General features: G+C 44.2%; 1 protein-coding gene across 1 annotated transcript; it reads right to left on the bottom strand.

Moving 5' to 3' along the window:
- Positions 1 to 13,547: 13,547 nt before the first annotated feature.
- On the bottom strand, positions 13,548 to 15,293 carry LOC142429657 (zinc finger protein 280B-like). Its single transcript, XM_075534678.1, has one exon. It carries the CDS (start codon positions 15,291 to 15,293, stop codon positions 13,548 to 13,550), a length of 1,746 nt encoding a protein of 581 aa, XP_075390793.1.
- Positions 15,294 to 15,535: the final 242 nt, after the last annotated feature.

Below are 15,535 nucleotides of genomic sequence, written 5' to 3'. Positions count from 1 at the left end.
TGCCCCTCTGTTAGATTCGGGGAAGGGGACGCGAGCTTACCTTGGCGCACAGAAGAATCACCACCAGATGCAAAAGCAGCAAGGAAGTTTATTAGCTAGCTCGAGCTAGGGTCTCCTCCCTCCGCTCCGCTACCCAGTGAAGCGAGTACCCAGCATCCAAAAGGGAATCAGCCCCGAGCGTGTCATTCTCCAGGTTTTTATAGGGCATGGGGCAAGGGGCGGGGCAAGAGGCAGTCCAGGGTTGCTGTTCTTTAAACTTATTGGAGAAAACATCGGGCGCCAGCATTGTCCAGTGGTGATTGGTGAGTTGGTTTGCGCGTGCTTTCCTGATTGGTCGGTCACTGGTGGGCTGTCACTCAAACTCTATTGGCTAAGGCGTCATCAGGCGATGTGTCCCATTGGTTAGGTTGGATCAGGAGATGTCAGGCGATGTGTTCCATTGGTTAAGTCGGATCAGGAGATGTCAGGCGATGTGTTCCATTGGTTAGGTCGGATCAGGAGATGTCAGGCGATGTCTCATTGGTTAGGTGGATCAGGTGATGTGTTGCATCAGTGACCAGGAACTTGAAACCGAAACTGAAACCGAAAGTGAAACTGAAGCCGAGGCCTACCTCAAACACCGGCTTTCATTTAGCCTGTTTTAACTTTTACGCTGCTCACCTTCCTCACGAACTCTTGATAATTTATAAATTATTATTTTGTCATATCTTGCACTGTCCAACATCTCCCTTCACCCACTTTTCTGTTGTCGGTCCTCCAGGGAGGAGGTTATATCCTTGTATGTGATTTCATTCTTGGAAACATTTTTCAAACTCATCTGTTTGGATGGCTGACAGCACTTCCCTCGTTTTTTCCTTCACCTTTTCTGTGTCATCAAATCACTGTCCTTTCATGACCCTCTGCATACTCAGAAACAAAAAGAGGTCACATAGAGCGAGGTCTGGTGAGTCAGGTGAATGGGGCAAGAGAGGCATGCTGGGTTTTTTGCCAAACAACACAGATGGTTGAGTGAGCAGGTGCATTGTGGTGGCAAAACCAGTCCCCTGTTAGCCACATATCAGGCCTTTTTACCCAATATTTTCAGAACCTCTAAATAGAATGTTTGATTAATAGTTTGACCTGGCGGAATGAATTCCAAATGCACTACGAGTCAACATTTTTGTCTGTTAGAGAAGTTGAAGGACGTCCAGAGTAAGGCTTGTCATCAATTGACATTTTATCTTTTTTGAAATGAGAAAACCAATCATACACTTGAGTTTTTCCCATAGTGCTACCCTTGTAAGCTATGTTCAACAGTACAACAGATTCTGCAGCACTCTTCCTGGGCAGGAAACACAATTTCACAGCTGTACACTGTTCTCTTAAATAAGCCATCACAAAAACAAGGTTTGAACGTAACTGCTTTTATGAAAAAATTCACTGTGACCAGAGAGAATCTTTCCAGGCGATGCCACTGGGGATGCACTAACTCAGAGCAAGTTGCCAAATCCTTGCTTTTTGGGGAAAAATGCGCACTTCGAAAGCTCTACTCTGCCCGGTGCAATTCCGTTTTTTGTTTTTTTGGGAGGGGGAACCCCCTCTTATGTCTCTCTGTTTGTTTCTCTTAAGATTTAATAAATGTTCTCCTTCAATTAAATTTGAGACTGGGGTCTCTTTTGTACCCTAAAACAGATTTTTTAAATGTGTCTGAATTGTTCAGTGGAAAACCGAGTTACTCTGTACACCTTCACCCAAGTTACAATTAAAAATGTTCTAAATAGTGAAAAAGGGAATAAGTCCAGTCCCTTGAGGCTCAAGGAAGATCGAGTTATGATAGCATACTGCTTTTGATATTTACCCATCTTCTCCAGTGTGCATCGACAGTACTTGTTTTGATTCTGATAAAGCACTTGCATTGTATAGATGCGCCCCAATTATTCACATCGATGTTTATTTGTGTTTTCTTCTACTTCAGGGCTATGGTGAATAAAGCAGGGACAAACATGAAAAACACGTACTTCCTTTTTTTTTTAAATTTTGGACACAAGCTTTATTGCTCTAAGGTAAATATCTAAAGTGGGATGTTGTTGTTAGGTGCCATCTGGTTAGTGCTGACCGATGCGACCCCACGCACAACAGAATAAAACACTGCCCGGTTCTCAATTGTTCTTGTGCTGCAACCTCGTGTTGCAGCCAGCATGTCGTCAATCCTGCACCTCCTGAAGGGCCTTCCTCTTTTTTTTTGCCTTCCTCTTTTGTGCTGCCCCTCTGCCTTACCAAGCATGATGTCCTTCTCCAGCAAGAGCACTTAAAATACATCTCCAGCAAGCCTTCCATTATCTGTAGCGCCTCTCCCAATGCCCATTCCCACATAGGCATCTCTCATTATTTTGCATCTCTATTTGATGCAGTGTGGGCATAAAGAGGGCCTGTATTGCCTGGTCACCATGGTTAGATTTTTAAAAACCAGGTGGATTGAAAAGATCCTAAATTTGTTTTTTTCACATGCATGGGAAAGGAGGACAGAGAGGGGGGAATCTTTTCTCCAAATGCCCTTCTCCCCATCTCTTTGTTCTCACAGTTTATATATACAGGCTGAGTGAATCCGTTTTTGGTGTTGTTGATATACAAGCTGAGTGAATCCATTTTGGTGTTGTTGATATACAGGCTGAGTGAATCCATTTTGGTGGTGAGGTTTGTTGTTTTTTTTGTTTTGTTTTTTCCAGACAGATACAAATCTTGGAATGACAGGCACACACTGGGAAAACCAAGTTTGTTTGGACAAAGATGGTATGTTACAGAACGGGCATTACTAGAGACACTAAATCTTCAGGAGACAGGCTCGGAATGCAGGTCCTGGCTCGTAATGAGGTAGGGAGTAGAAGACGAGCTGGAAAAATGCAAAAACAGTCAGATAAGAACCGGGGCCCAGACTTGGCTAGTGTCCTTGAGGATTTGTGTCTGGACACAATCACAGGATACTCTGTGAGACAAGGTCGAGGGGTGCAGTTTAGGCTCCCAGCTATGGAAGCTTTCTAGCGACATGAGGTCTTAACAACCCTTATGATTCTCTCAGCTAAGTTTCTTTCGTCTGAACTCTGTTATAGATCCTTCACAAAATAAAGGGGGCCACTCCGCAAGTCCCCTTCTCATACTGACATGAGCATGTGCTCTTTCCTGCTCCCTCCTCTTCCTCACCCGTTTCCTTCCTGCCATTCTTCTATTTGCTTACCTCCCTGGCTGCTTCAGATAACTAATCACAGATAATTAACTGATCTCTAGGTTAATTCTTTATGCTTATTTTTCATGGGCACGTGGGACCACTAACCACAGGCCAACAGTTCAAACCCACCAGGTGCCCCATGGAAGAATGATGAGGTTGTCTGCTCTCATAGGGGTTCGTTAGTTCTACTCGGTTGCTGTGCGTTAGAATGGGCCCAGAGGCAGTGGGTTTGGTTACTTCTTATAATCCTGGTGGTGCAGTGAGTTAAACATTGTGTGCTAACTACACGGTCAGCAGTTTCAACTCATGGGCCACTATTGAGAAGAAAGGAATCTGCTGATGAAGACTGAGTCACAGAAACTCTAGGGGGCAGTTCTGCTCTGTCCTACAGTGTTATTCTGAGTTAGAATCAACTCAGGGACAGTCAGTTTTTTCCTGTGTGTGTGTATTGGTGGTGGTGGCGGGTGGTGGTGGTGGTGGGGGAGGTAGTAAAACGGAGATGACATCAAGGAATCCAAAAGGGAAAAGAATTTTTGGAAACTGATTTTGGTAGCAATTGTACAATTCTGCTAGATGTGATTGAACTATGGAAGGATATATATATTAACTCCCAATTAATACATACATAAAGACAAACTAAATATATATGTATATATATGAAAAACATTTACCTATTGTATTGCTCAAGCTATAAAAGTTAACATCCACTGCCATGGCGTAAATTCTCACACATAGTCACCCTACCTAGGGTTTTGCCGACTGTAAGTCTTAATGGGAACAGACAACCTCATCTTTCTCCTAGGGAGCAGCTTGGCGTTTTGAACCATTGACCTTGCAGGTAGCAGTTGAATAACTACAAGGCCACCAAGACTTCACAAAATTCATAGATGACTAAAAACAGGAATTGCAACCTTTCTGCAGAAAAGCATAATGAGCATGTTTATCAGTAACTTCGAATACCTAGAGAAAGGCCGCCACTATCTTCCTTCTGACAATATTGCATTAATTTTCATCCAGATATTCTGTTTCATTTTGGTTCGTGTGGCTACAAGTGCTCTCTGACAGCTCTTATTTTTATAGACTGTGTGTTTCTCAGGGGTCTGTTACTTTGGCTGCAGCTATTCCCATTAGAAAGGTTTGAGTATGGCCAAGCCTTAGCCTGTGTTACTCCTGATGAACTTCAGGATGTACAGGGTGGGTTTAGACCGCTGACCTTGCAGTGAGCAGTTCAGTGCTTATTTCACCTGCTCCTTGAGCAAATGCCCAAAGTTCATTCAACTTACCCTTAGAGCACCTTTTGGGATTCTGAGGAGATCACACCACCATCTGGTAACTTCTGAGAGCTAAATATTTGTGGTGCACTCATTAATTTACATCTGACAATAGTCGGGTGAAAGATGCCCGGTGGCTGTCTTGATCACCTTACGACAGTTACAAAGACAGAGCTCAGACATCAGTCCGCTTATGCCCTGGGGCAGCGACCACGCAATCTCTAAGTTGTCTTCCTTAGTTTGTGACATAGGAATCAGTCAGCTTATGCACCAGGGCCTAAGAGACCTTTCAGTCTCTAAGCTTTGCACAGTGACTAGGCCAGGTTCTTTCACGAGCATAACACATCCATGAGCCAAGCAGTCTTTGTTTAACCAATTTATTCCAACAGGCATTCATACATATCAATAGCAAGTCAAGAAAAAAAAAACAGGCAAGATTTAAGCAGCAAGAGTGAGGGAGGGAGAGTTCTGGTTCCACTGCAGTAGTCAGAAACTCTCCCCTCTGGGCTCTGAAAATTAGCTGAACTTTTATACAGTTTTGGGGTGTGACCAGAGGTGTGGTCGTGGGTGTTCAGTCCTATACAAGGTGAAACCTCAAGTGTTTAGTCTGATACTCTTGGATTCTAGCCAGTTTCTATTGTGTTGTCGACTTCTTTATTCTTGGTGGCCTCTCCTCGGCCTTTTGATTGTTCATGGTGCCTCCTGTTTGCACGCTCAATTCAGTAGCATAACAGGTTACACATGGAGCTGCTGACCACGAGGCCAGCCATTGGAAACCACTAGCCATTCTGAAGAAGAAAGGCGAGATTTTCTGCTCCCATCACACAATTCACAGCCTCAAAAATCTAAAGGGCTGGTTCCACTATAGTGCTGCCGAGTCAGAATTGACTTAATGGCAGTTAGTTTGGGGTTTGGGAGTGTTGCTTGACCCTGTGGGTGAGGCTTTGGGCTGCTAATTGCAAAATCAGTGGTTCAAACTCCCAGCAGAAAGAGGAGGTTGTCTGCTCCTATAAAGATGTACCATTTTGGAGCCCCCATGTAATTGCTGAATTGAAACTAACCAAATGGCAGTGGGTTTGCTTTAGATACTCTCACTGTTTAGGGTGAGGCTACACCATTTCCTTCTCCTTAGACAAACCAGGAGCTCACAGCCCCCCAACGCTCCCCCAGTCAGTAGATCTGCTTTGCTCTCAGGGCTGAGGACCCCTTGCTAGAGGGAGGGGCTTCAGAATAAACCCCAAACCCAAACCCAACTCACTGCCATCGTGCTGATGCGGGCTCATAGCAACTCTGTAAGACAAGGTAGAACTTCCCCTGTGGGTTTCTGGGACTGTTAATGGCACTAGAAGGGCCAGTTTTCCTTTCAAGGAGTTGCTGGTGGTTTCAAACTGCAGACCTTGCAGGTCGCAGTCCAATGTGTAACCACGATGCCACCAGGGCATAGAGAACCGGTGGAAAGGCCTTCATTGAGTGGGAATCAACTGAATGGCTGTGGGTTTGGGCGTTAGGCAAGGGCTTGGATTTGCATGCTGTACCACACACTCATTTGTTCTTTACACAAGGTGGTGAGGGGAAGATTGAAGAGCTTTTATAGGGTGCACCCCCAGCTGTGGGTCAGGGAAGTCCTGGAACTTCCACGGCAGAGACTGGACTCCTCTCCTCACTCACTGCTAGGCCTCATGGGGATTTCAGAGACTGGCCTTTGAAGTGAGTCCTTTGTCTTCCAACCTCATTCCTAACATGTGTCTGTTTGCCACGACAGGGGCCACTCTCAGGCTGTGGTGACACAGGAGCCCTCACTGACCCCCAGGAAAGACAGTCGTGCTCATCTATGACTCCAGTATTGGTCACCCATGGTTCCAGTAGAAGGCTGAACATCTCCCATGACCCTGAGGTATGACACACATACCCAATCTCATGGAGCCCTGCCCAATTCTCCGGCTCTTTCCTCGGGAACAGAGATGCTCTCCTGCTCTCAAGGGGGCCCAGCTCAAGGAAGAAATCAAGTACAACTGTTTTCTGGTATGTCCTGGTGCTCCGCAGTGACAGGCCCCAAAGAGAAATCCAGACGTAAGTCTACCCTGGTTGAGTCCACCTGGTTGTTGCTGCTACTGTTGTTAGACATCATTGAGTCAGTTCCAACCCATAGCGACCCTGAACTCAACAGAAGGAAGCACTGGCTGGCTTGTGCGATTGTTCCTCTGCTGAGGCCATTGTTGCAGCCCCTATGTCAATCAATCCATCATGTCAAGGGCCTTCCTCTTTTTCGCTGTCCCTGTACTTTACCAAGAATGATGTCCTTCTCTAAAGCCTGGTCTCTCTTGACAACATGTCCAAACTATGTGAGAATTAAGTCTCGCCATCCTTGCCTCAAAGGAGCATTTTGGCTGTACTTCTTCCAAGACAAACATAATTTTCCTTTTGGCAGTCCATGGTATTTTCAATATTCAGCACCAACACCATAACTCACATAATTCAAAATTCAAATGTTAGATTGGAGAACTGTAGATCTATGTTAGATTGGGAAATACATGGATAAGCATTTTAGCTGTCAAGGCAGCCTAAATGTTGGCCACTCACAGAGTTAAAAAAAAAAAGAGTTCAGTGAATGTTTGGGGGAAGGTCAGTCCAAGACAAAATAGAACCCCAAATCGTTTTCCTGTCCTGAGGGCACAATGAAAGCTGTCTGGCGGAGTCTTCAGATGACTGCAACTACACGAGATAAGACAGAGCTGCACAGCCAAACTGACCTCAGTCAGATTCCTGACCCAGAAACGAAGAGATAATACATGCTTGTCTTTAAAGTTGCTAACTTTGAGGTAATGTTTTACTTGGCAACAGATCACTAGCACAGTTTTGGTACTGGAGACACGTAAAGTTCTTGAGAGGCTTGGAGTTGAAGAAATTCCACTTGCTTTGCCTAAAGGAAATAAAGAAAAACCGAAACCAGGTGGTATTGCGTCTATTTGGAACTCTCTCTTCTACAAGCAGGAATTGTGTTCCCACAATTCGGCTGTAACATCCTGAGAAGGGAAAGCGTGATAGGACAGAATCAAGAGTCCAGAGCACTGAGTCAAAAGCCATGAGAACCATTTCCAGGATTTGAGTCTTCATCATTGAAATGCCTTCGAGAAGATGCTGGGACTTGAATACTGGAACAGGCGTGTCTAGGGAGGCCACAGTGCGCTGTGTTAACTTGTCTACTTAGCTCCCGGGTCTTAAATGGAGACTTTCCTTGAGATGCTGCTGGTGAGAAACACCACCCAAGGCCCCTGATCCACATTTGCACCTGACTTAGATGACAAGATTTTGCTGTGGGTGAAACTTTTAGAGGTCTTGGGTACAAATTTTGCACACAGGAGAATTATGATGCGAATGATTTAAGGTCAAAAGGCATGCCTAGTGGTTTTAAATCATGTCTACAAATTCTCTCACCTTTTTAAAGCCCCCAAACCATTGCCAGCAAGTCAGGTTTCTGAGACTATATATGTTTACAGGATCTGATTACCCCATCTTGCTCCTGCCGCATGGCTGGTTGTTTGAACCCGCAGATCTTGGTCAATGTGGTGCCTAATCCCCACCCTGACATGTGGGCTGGACTTAATGCAGTGCAGTGACTCCTCTAGCCAAAGTCTAATTCCCACCAATTTCCCTGCATGAGTTTGTTGAGTGAGTGTGTGAGACAGAATTTGCCTGTAAGCAATTGCAAACAGGATTCCCTGGAGGGCCATCCCATTGAACATAAAATGAGCCCTCTGAGCAGCAGGAGGGAATCTCATCCCCAGCAAGCAGCAAGAACCAGGAGTAAAGCCCACCCACTGGACCTGAGATCCCTGTGCAGTGAGCCTCATAGATCCAGAAGACAGTCATACCATCAGAGGAATGGTAGCAAATAATCAGGAGCCAGAACACGGAGCAGAGTAGACTTCTCAAACCCATGGAACAAGTAAAGTTGAGTACTTTAGGGCAAGAGGCTGGTTGGTGGAGTGGGGTGCCTCTGGGCACTGAATTGGGGAAGCTAGATTTGGTGACTTACCTTGTGCTGAATACCTTCAGACTGAGGCTTACAGTGGAGTGATATGCTGTCTTGGGTATTTATTAGCAGATCTGAAAGAATTTTATAACATGTCCTGATAAACAACTCAACCCTGCATATCTCACTGGCTTTGCAACTTAATTTCCTTAATAAACCCTTTGATCATGAATTTTATTGAGTTCTATGTAACCACTGCAATGGATATTAGAACCCAGAGAGGTAAAATAGAGAACATTAAAATACACTGACATTTAATTTTGTGAAAATATTGCAGAAGGGATATTGTCATAATGGCATTCATAAATACCTGTCATAAATGGCATTCAGCCTCTTGGCTTACTTGCTCTTGAAGAAGCCAGCTAACCCTGTCTTAAGAACACACAACAAAAGTTGGCAAGGAAGTGGAGTGCCCTGCTAGCAGCTATGTGAGCGTGTCATCCTGACGGCATCCTCCAGCTTTCCCAGCTCTCAGGTGACAGCAGTTCCCTGGACAGTCTGACAGAAACCTTGTGACTAGCTCCTGAACTCAACTCTGTGTGAAACAAAGGACTGCCCCAAACTGTGTTTTATGAGAACGCTATGCAGCACTCCTCTCCTGATGCTCTGAAGCAGCACACCACTCCGTTCATCAGGAAGACATGGTATCAAGACTTCACAAACACATACACACGCGCGCACACACACGAGTTATTTCCACTCTTTCCGTAGCTATGGGATCCTTCATTATCTCTGGATAGAAACCGGGAACTCTAGGCTTTTCCCATTAGTAACACAAACACTTCCCTCCTACTACACTAGCCCTGCACAAGGGGGAAATACAGAGATGTCACAACCAAAACTCAAAACCCAGGGCAGCAGTCAGCAAACTTGTGTGCAAGGCCACATGTTCTAGGCCTGGCAGGGCACATATAAGTCTCTGGATCACTTTTTATATTGAATACAATGCTTTAAAACTTAAAAACTACTCTAGACCACGGGCTTTTACCAATGCCTGCCCCAGAGTGAAGATTCTTTTGTTTTGATACCAGTCTTGCTTCATTCATACTGGCCATTGTTCTTGTACCAATCCCTGTAACAAGGGGTCAACCTGCCCTTGTGGGTTTCCAAGACTGTAACTCTATATGGGAGTAGGCAGATAATTAAAAATCCCTTTGATCTGCACTGTGGCTTCCAAGTTTTGTTTTTAACCAGAAATTATACTCAAATATTTCCATCTGTCTTTTTATACATGACTCATTTTCTTAGAATAGATTCCTAGAAATCATTAAAACATAGTTTAAACAATCTTACGAGAAATGTAATGAATAAAGGTAGAAAGAATACAATAAAAGCAAAATCAGATGAGTGAAGAAATCAATCCCAAGGATTTGTTTGGAAAAAAGTAAATAGGAATGATAGAAAGACTGTGACAAATGTGTTGTGGGGAGAGGCAGTGAGCTTTGATGTTAGGAAGGACAGTAGGACTCTTAAGCGAGGAGGGTGACATTCTACCCAAAACAGAGCCACTTGGCTCAGGAGGGGACGACTTCACCAGCAAGAAACCTGTGGCATGCAGCTGAGCAAAATCTTGATTATCTCACTAGATGTTGTGAATACTCAATAAAGCAGTAACTCTCTTCAACGAGTCTAAAGCAGAGATGAAAAGTTAATTCTTTAGCAATATATTCCTTATCTTTAATGGCTATAGAATTTTCATTACAGCCTGGTGATTGTTTGTAAATTGTTACCAATTCAGTATGACTTACCAATTCAGTATGACTCAAAATAACATAATTGGCAGGGAGGCAATGAATTTATACAAAGTGGTACCACCAAATTCAAAATCAAATCAACTAAAAAATGTCCCTTGTTATTATGGATGGAAAGACAACGTTTTATTCACAAAACATTTTATTATTATAATTGCAATTTTGGCAACATTAATAAAATACTTACAATCTTGGCAACATTAATAAAATAAAGATAATAAAATAGCAATCCTGACAGATCTTCAATATTCAATACATTCAGACATAAAACAAAGTGACACTGCATTTTAAAAATAGAGCGCTATCAATAGAAAATTAGAGAAGCTCCTGAAAGAACTCACTACATGAATTTTCTTTGGGTTGCAGGCACAGATTTATTCAAGCTAGCTCAGTTCTAAGGGGAACGTTGATGATGATCTCTTCCCAGCTTTTCATGAAAGCCTGGGAAATACAGCTAGACTGGGGGTTGGGGGCGGGGGAGTGAACTGGGAGGAGAAAGCACAGAAAAGAGCAAGCAGATTTCATTGCCAGATCATTAGATAAATGCTGATGAAGTTCCGGGAACCAAACGAAGAGCCAACTGACTAAGTGAGGTAGCGAACCAGGCAGGCCAAGGTGAACAGTATTCAGAGAGAGCAGCAGGTGGAGAGGAAAAATGAAGCCAGTGAATCAAAAACTGCACCGGAGGAAAGAAGCAGGCAGAGAGAAAGCCAAAGGAGGAGGAGGAAGAGGAGGAGGAAGAAAAAGAGGAGACAGATTCCTGGAACCCCTGGTGATACAGCTGGGTGAGTGCTGGGCTGCTCACTGGCCACTCCAGGAAAGATGAGATTGTCTGCTCCAGTAAAGATTTAATCTGGAAAGCTCTAGAGGGCGGGGAACTTCTAAATGGTTGCTATGAACCATAAGTGACTCAAAGGCAGTAGGTGGTGATGGCAATTGGCAATGACAATTTATAATCTGTAGGAGTATGCTTCACAACGAAGCAGCAAACAATAGTAATAGTAGCATACTACTACACAACTGCAAAAAACCAAAACGAAAACCCCACAGATACCACCACATAAACATTAAAAGGCCAAAGCCTGCAGACCTATTATACACAGTAGGCAATTCCACCCGAGAACAGAACAAGTGGAAGAGACCGTAGTTCTCAATTTTCAGTTATTCGGGGAATAGTTTTCAATCATTCCCTAAAAAAAAAAAAAAAAAAAAAAAAATCGTTCTACATTTCAACCAAAGACTCAGGCTGAAATTTTTGCAAAGTGCCTTGGTCCAAGTAGGCTGAAAGGCCTAGTAAAACGTTCAAAGTGCAAATCATCCCTCAGGTGTGGAACAAATAAATAAAACAGTATCTACACTGTTACTGCAAAAATATACAGTACATTCACATCACTACTTGGTTGTCTTCGGTCTCTCTTCTCACATTCCAGGAGGCAAGCTTGATGACTGTCTTCCCAGCTTTTTGTAAAAGCCCGGGAAACTAATCTGGACAGGAAAAGTGTCTTTAAAGAAGAGAAACAGGAGAAGTCTGATTTCTCCAGGTCGGGACGGGTGAAGCTGAGTCCCAGAGACCTCGAGTGGTACAAGGATGGTATGCACCCTGGTCAGGGGTGGAGGGAGGAGAAAGAAGTGCATTAGAACATACTACCGAGGGAGACTCCACCACGATGGGATCCGTCTAGCAAGACTCCACCACGGAACCACAGAAGCAGCCAGCCAAGGCTGCGGTGATTCAGGAGCCAGCTGTCAGCACCCCCTTAGTTTTATGAAAGACCTGGTGAGGGTCTGTAGGATAGAGAGATTATACTTCTGGCAGGATGGAAAAATAGTAATTCTAAGACTTCATATTTACTGAAATAGATTAGGTCTGGCACTACAGCGAATGTCAAGACCCAGGCCCAGTATCAATTTGACCAATTTAGAAAATATATGTTCAGTTGAGGATGGAACCATGAACTGCAATACATTCATCTAGAAGGCAAGGCCTAAAATTTCCTGCTTCACATTTTCAATGAGAGCAAGATACAGGCACACACAAAAAAATATAAAGAAAAGCCCTGTAATGAGTTAAATTTTAGTCATTCAGCTCGGGCTATTTTTGTTCTAACGTTTCTAAGACAACCTCCATTTTAGCTTCCCAGTGGGAGACTAACCTTAGCACAGCCATTGACCTGGGCAGCTACCACGTGTTTGGGTCCCTTCACTTAAAACTATGGGTCCAGTCCAGGAGTTAAAGGAGTCATGGCTCCATTCTCACTAGTAGCTCTACTTGCTTCTCACCGCCTGTGACAGGAATGTGGACAATCCATTGTCACCAAAGGCGAGTCAGAAGGGGTGGGGCAACAGGAGGCCCACTGGCACCAGGCCCTCCTGAGAAATGCTGCAGCTACTGCTGTTCTGTCTGGAGCCAGGGAGGGCCAGCAGCTGCATGGTATCCGGTATCTGTAGGCGAATACCTACCTCCACCCCCAAATTGTTCACTTTGTGGTTCCCTTGGTTTTGTTGTTGGCTGATGACTCTGAAGAGTCCATGGGATACATGGCAGAATTGTTCCCTAGTCTTTTCCTTGATTGTCATCCTCACACAGGCAAATCGCCAGGTTGGTTGATTTTTTTATGCCTGGGTGCTTTGGAGCCATCAACTTTCGGGTTTCAGGCGGTGCTAACAGCGCCACCTAGGGACTTTCAAACCATTTAGTTTACAAGGTTTTGTCTCTTTTCATGTTCGAGTTAAAGATATGTAAAAAGCATTGGATCAAAAAATTCACGGAGACATGCGCCTCTTAGAGAGACAAGGAGGAGCCATTGTCCCCAACCCACCTCACACCACACACTGTCCATCACACTCTGGGCCCATCACGCCCAACTTCTGGTCTCCCTGGGGACACCAAGGCTTTCAGAATGAGCTTCTCTTAGGGCCTACGACTTAGGCAAACACAGCAGAGGCACTTTAGGGAGCTCAGCAGCAAACAGGGCCGGGCCTCACCCCATGACAGTCATTCCAGTGTGACCAGAGTTAAAATGTCAATAAGTGGACAAGGTTGCACACAAATTAAATATCCCCCCCAAAATCCAGATTATATGCAAACCTTTCAAGCTTAGGCATAACAATACCAAAATAGTACTTTTTCCTCTCTCTCTCACAAACATATGCAAAAATATCTTTAATGTGGTAAGCCACATAGCAATATATCAAAATTAGAGGCTATTTTAAAATAATACTTCAAAATTCAGTCAAAACAATACTATTTTAAAACAAAATATACTCATGAATGATTCATCCACTGCTAGTCATTTAGTGCTATCGAGAAATGTGTGGTTTGTATCTTTTGGTTTTGTGGGGGCCTTTGACTTGGATTGAAACACTCTAGATTTTTTACAGGAAGTATTTTTACCGGAAGTAGAGTGAATGAAACTTGGGGGCAAACCTTTTAGACCCAGTGGTGATGGTTCACAGTCAGATGTGCTCACAGTCACAGATGGCACTTCCACTGATCCTGGCTGGAGGGCTTCCAGTGTCACTTGAATAACAACTTTGGTTTCAGGCGGCCATCCCTCTAACTGTTTTGGCTTCTTAAACATTTGATGACACCGAGTCTTATGCTCCATTTTCTCCTTGAAAGTTAAGAACTGTAGTCGGCATTTGGAACACTGGTGAACAGTTTTTTCTATGTGCCCCGTATAGTGACACATGTATGGTGAGGCAGTCTTGAACACTTTGAGACAAAACGGACAAAGCAAACTCTTAGTGTTTTCATGGCAGGTTCTGAAGTGGGTTTCCACATCCCTGAAGGTCGACGACCTGTACTTGCAAACCTGGCACACGTAAGGCATTTCATTGGGTTTGTGCGTGTCCTTCATGTGTTGTAAAAGATCTTGGTCTGTTTCGAATGACAATTCGCAGATTTTACAAACAGAAGAGGGTTCCTGGCTTATGTGCACACGCTCAATGTGGCGTTGTAGCTGGATGGGAGTGAGAAAAGGCCGGTAGCAGTGTTGGCAGGTAGTGTGACTGTCCCAGCTGTCACCTCTCTGATGCTCAAGTTCCAGGTGGTGCTTCATGTGGTTCATGAACTTTACATTCTTCAGAACTTTCAGACAGCTGAGGCATTTAAAGTTTGTGTGAGTCTTCTCTTCTGGCTGCCCATCTCCTTCATGTTGACCATAGTAGAAGTCATCAAGTAACATGACCAGATTTCCTTCCTGGGAACTGAAGGTCTTAGTTGGACTTGCTAGTCTTGAAAACTCTGTTTTGGCCAGCCCCCTGATTTCCCTAGCTGGTTGAACAGGTCTAAAGTGGGCCTTGTCCTTTGGAAAAACTATTGGAAAAGGTGCACCATTTTGAGCATAGCTTATTGAGGTATTCACACCTTTTAAAGATGTGTTTTGCTGGTTGTTCTTAGTCAGATTGGCACCCGAGAAGGACAGTGCTGAAGAATGTCCCCTAGGGCTTCCATCGCTGAGTTTAGGCCTCTTGGGATTGATGCTGTTGACTTCCGAAGTGGAAACTTGCTCTGGTACACTAGGCCTCTCTTTTACACCTCCAACCGGAAGTACTGCTCCTCCTGGATGCTGCAGCGAACCTGGGAACCTAGTCAAAGGAGAACGTACCTCTGAAGGCCTGGTAGGCTCAATTTGTGGTAAGCTCTTGTTATAACCAGGATGAGACAAAGGCTCAATAATAATTGGACTGTCTGTTGACCTCGATTCAGATGAAGAAGCTGGCGAGATAGGCACCACTTTTGCTGTCGGGGTCATCTGTCTTGTAGGCTGCAAGTTACTGTGGGCAGGATACTGGCTGAGGTGACGATATTTTTTCCTTCTTGAACATGATCCTGGGGTAACTCGGTTCAAAATGGTGGAAACAACTGGTCTTGAATGTGAAGTGACGCCAACAAAGATCAGGTCAGCATCTTCATTGACATGCTCCACCCCAACAAAGATCAGGTCAGCATCGCTATCATTCTCAGGTGTGTTTTCTCTGGTGCTGTTTTGCGGCTCTAGCTTGCCTTGATCTTCCTGACATGACGACTCCATTTTAAAACTGCTTATGTTTGGATGACGGTAGGGCCACAGCAAGTCCTTTTTTACAAACTGCCACCTAAGTGCAAACATATAACATCAGTGAAGGCAGTGAAAATGCATTATCTTATTTAATTCATATTTCACAGATCAGGACATTGAGACCCAAAGGGAATCTTTGACAGTTTAAATTCTATGATTACAAAATGAGGTTTCTGTGACTCCAAAATCATAGCTTGGTACTATACTGATTGCAA

Source organism: Tenrec ecaudatus, chromosome 16 (assembly GCF_050624435.1).
Source record: "Tenrec ecaudatus isolate mTenEca1 chromosome 16, mTenEca1.hap1, whole genome shotgun sequence".
Lineage (NCBI taxonomy): Eukaryota > Metazoa > Chordata > Mammalia > Afrosoricida > Tenrecidae > Tenrec > Tenrec ecaudatus.
This window is presented reverse-complemented; position numbering and strand designations above follow the sequence as displayed.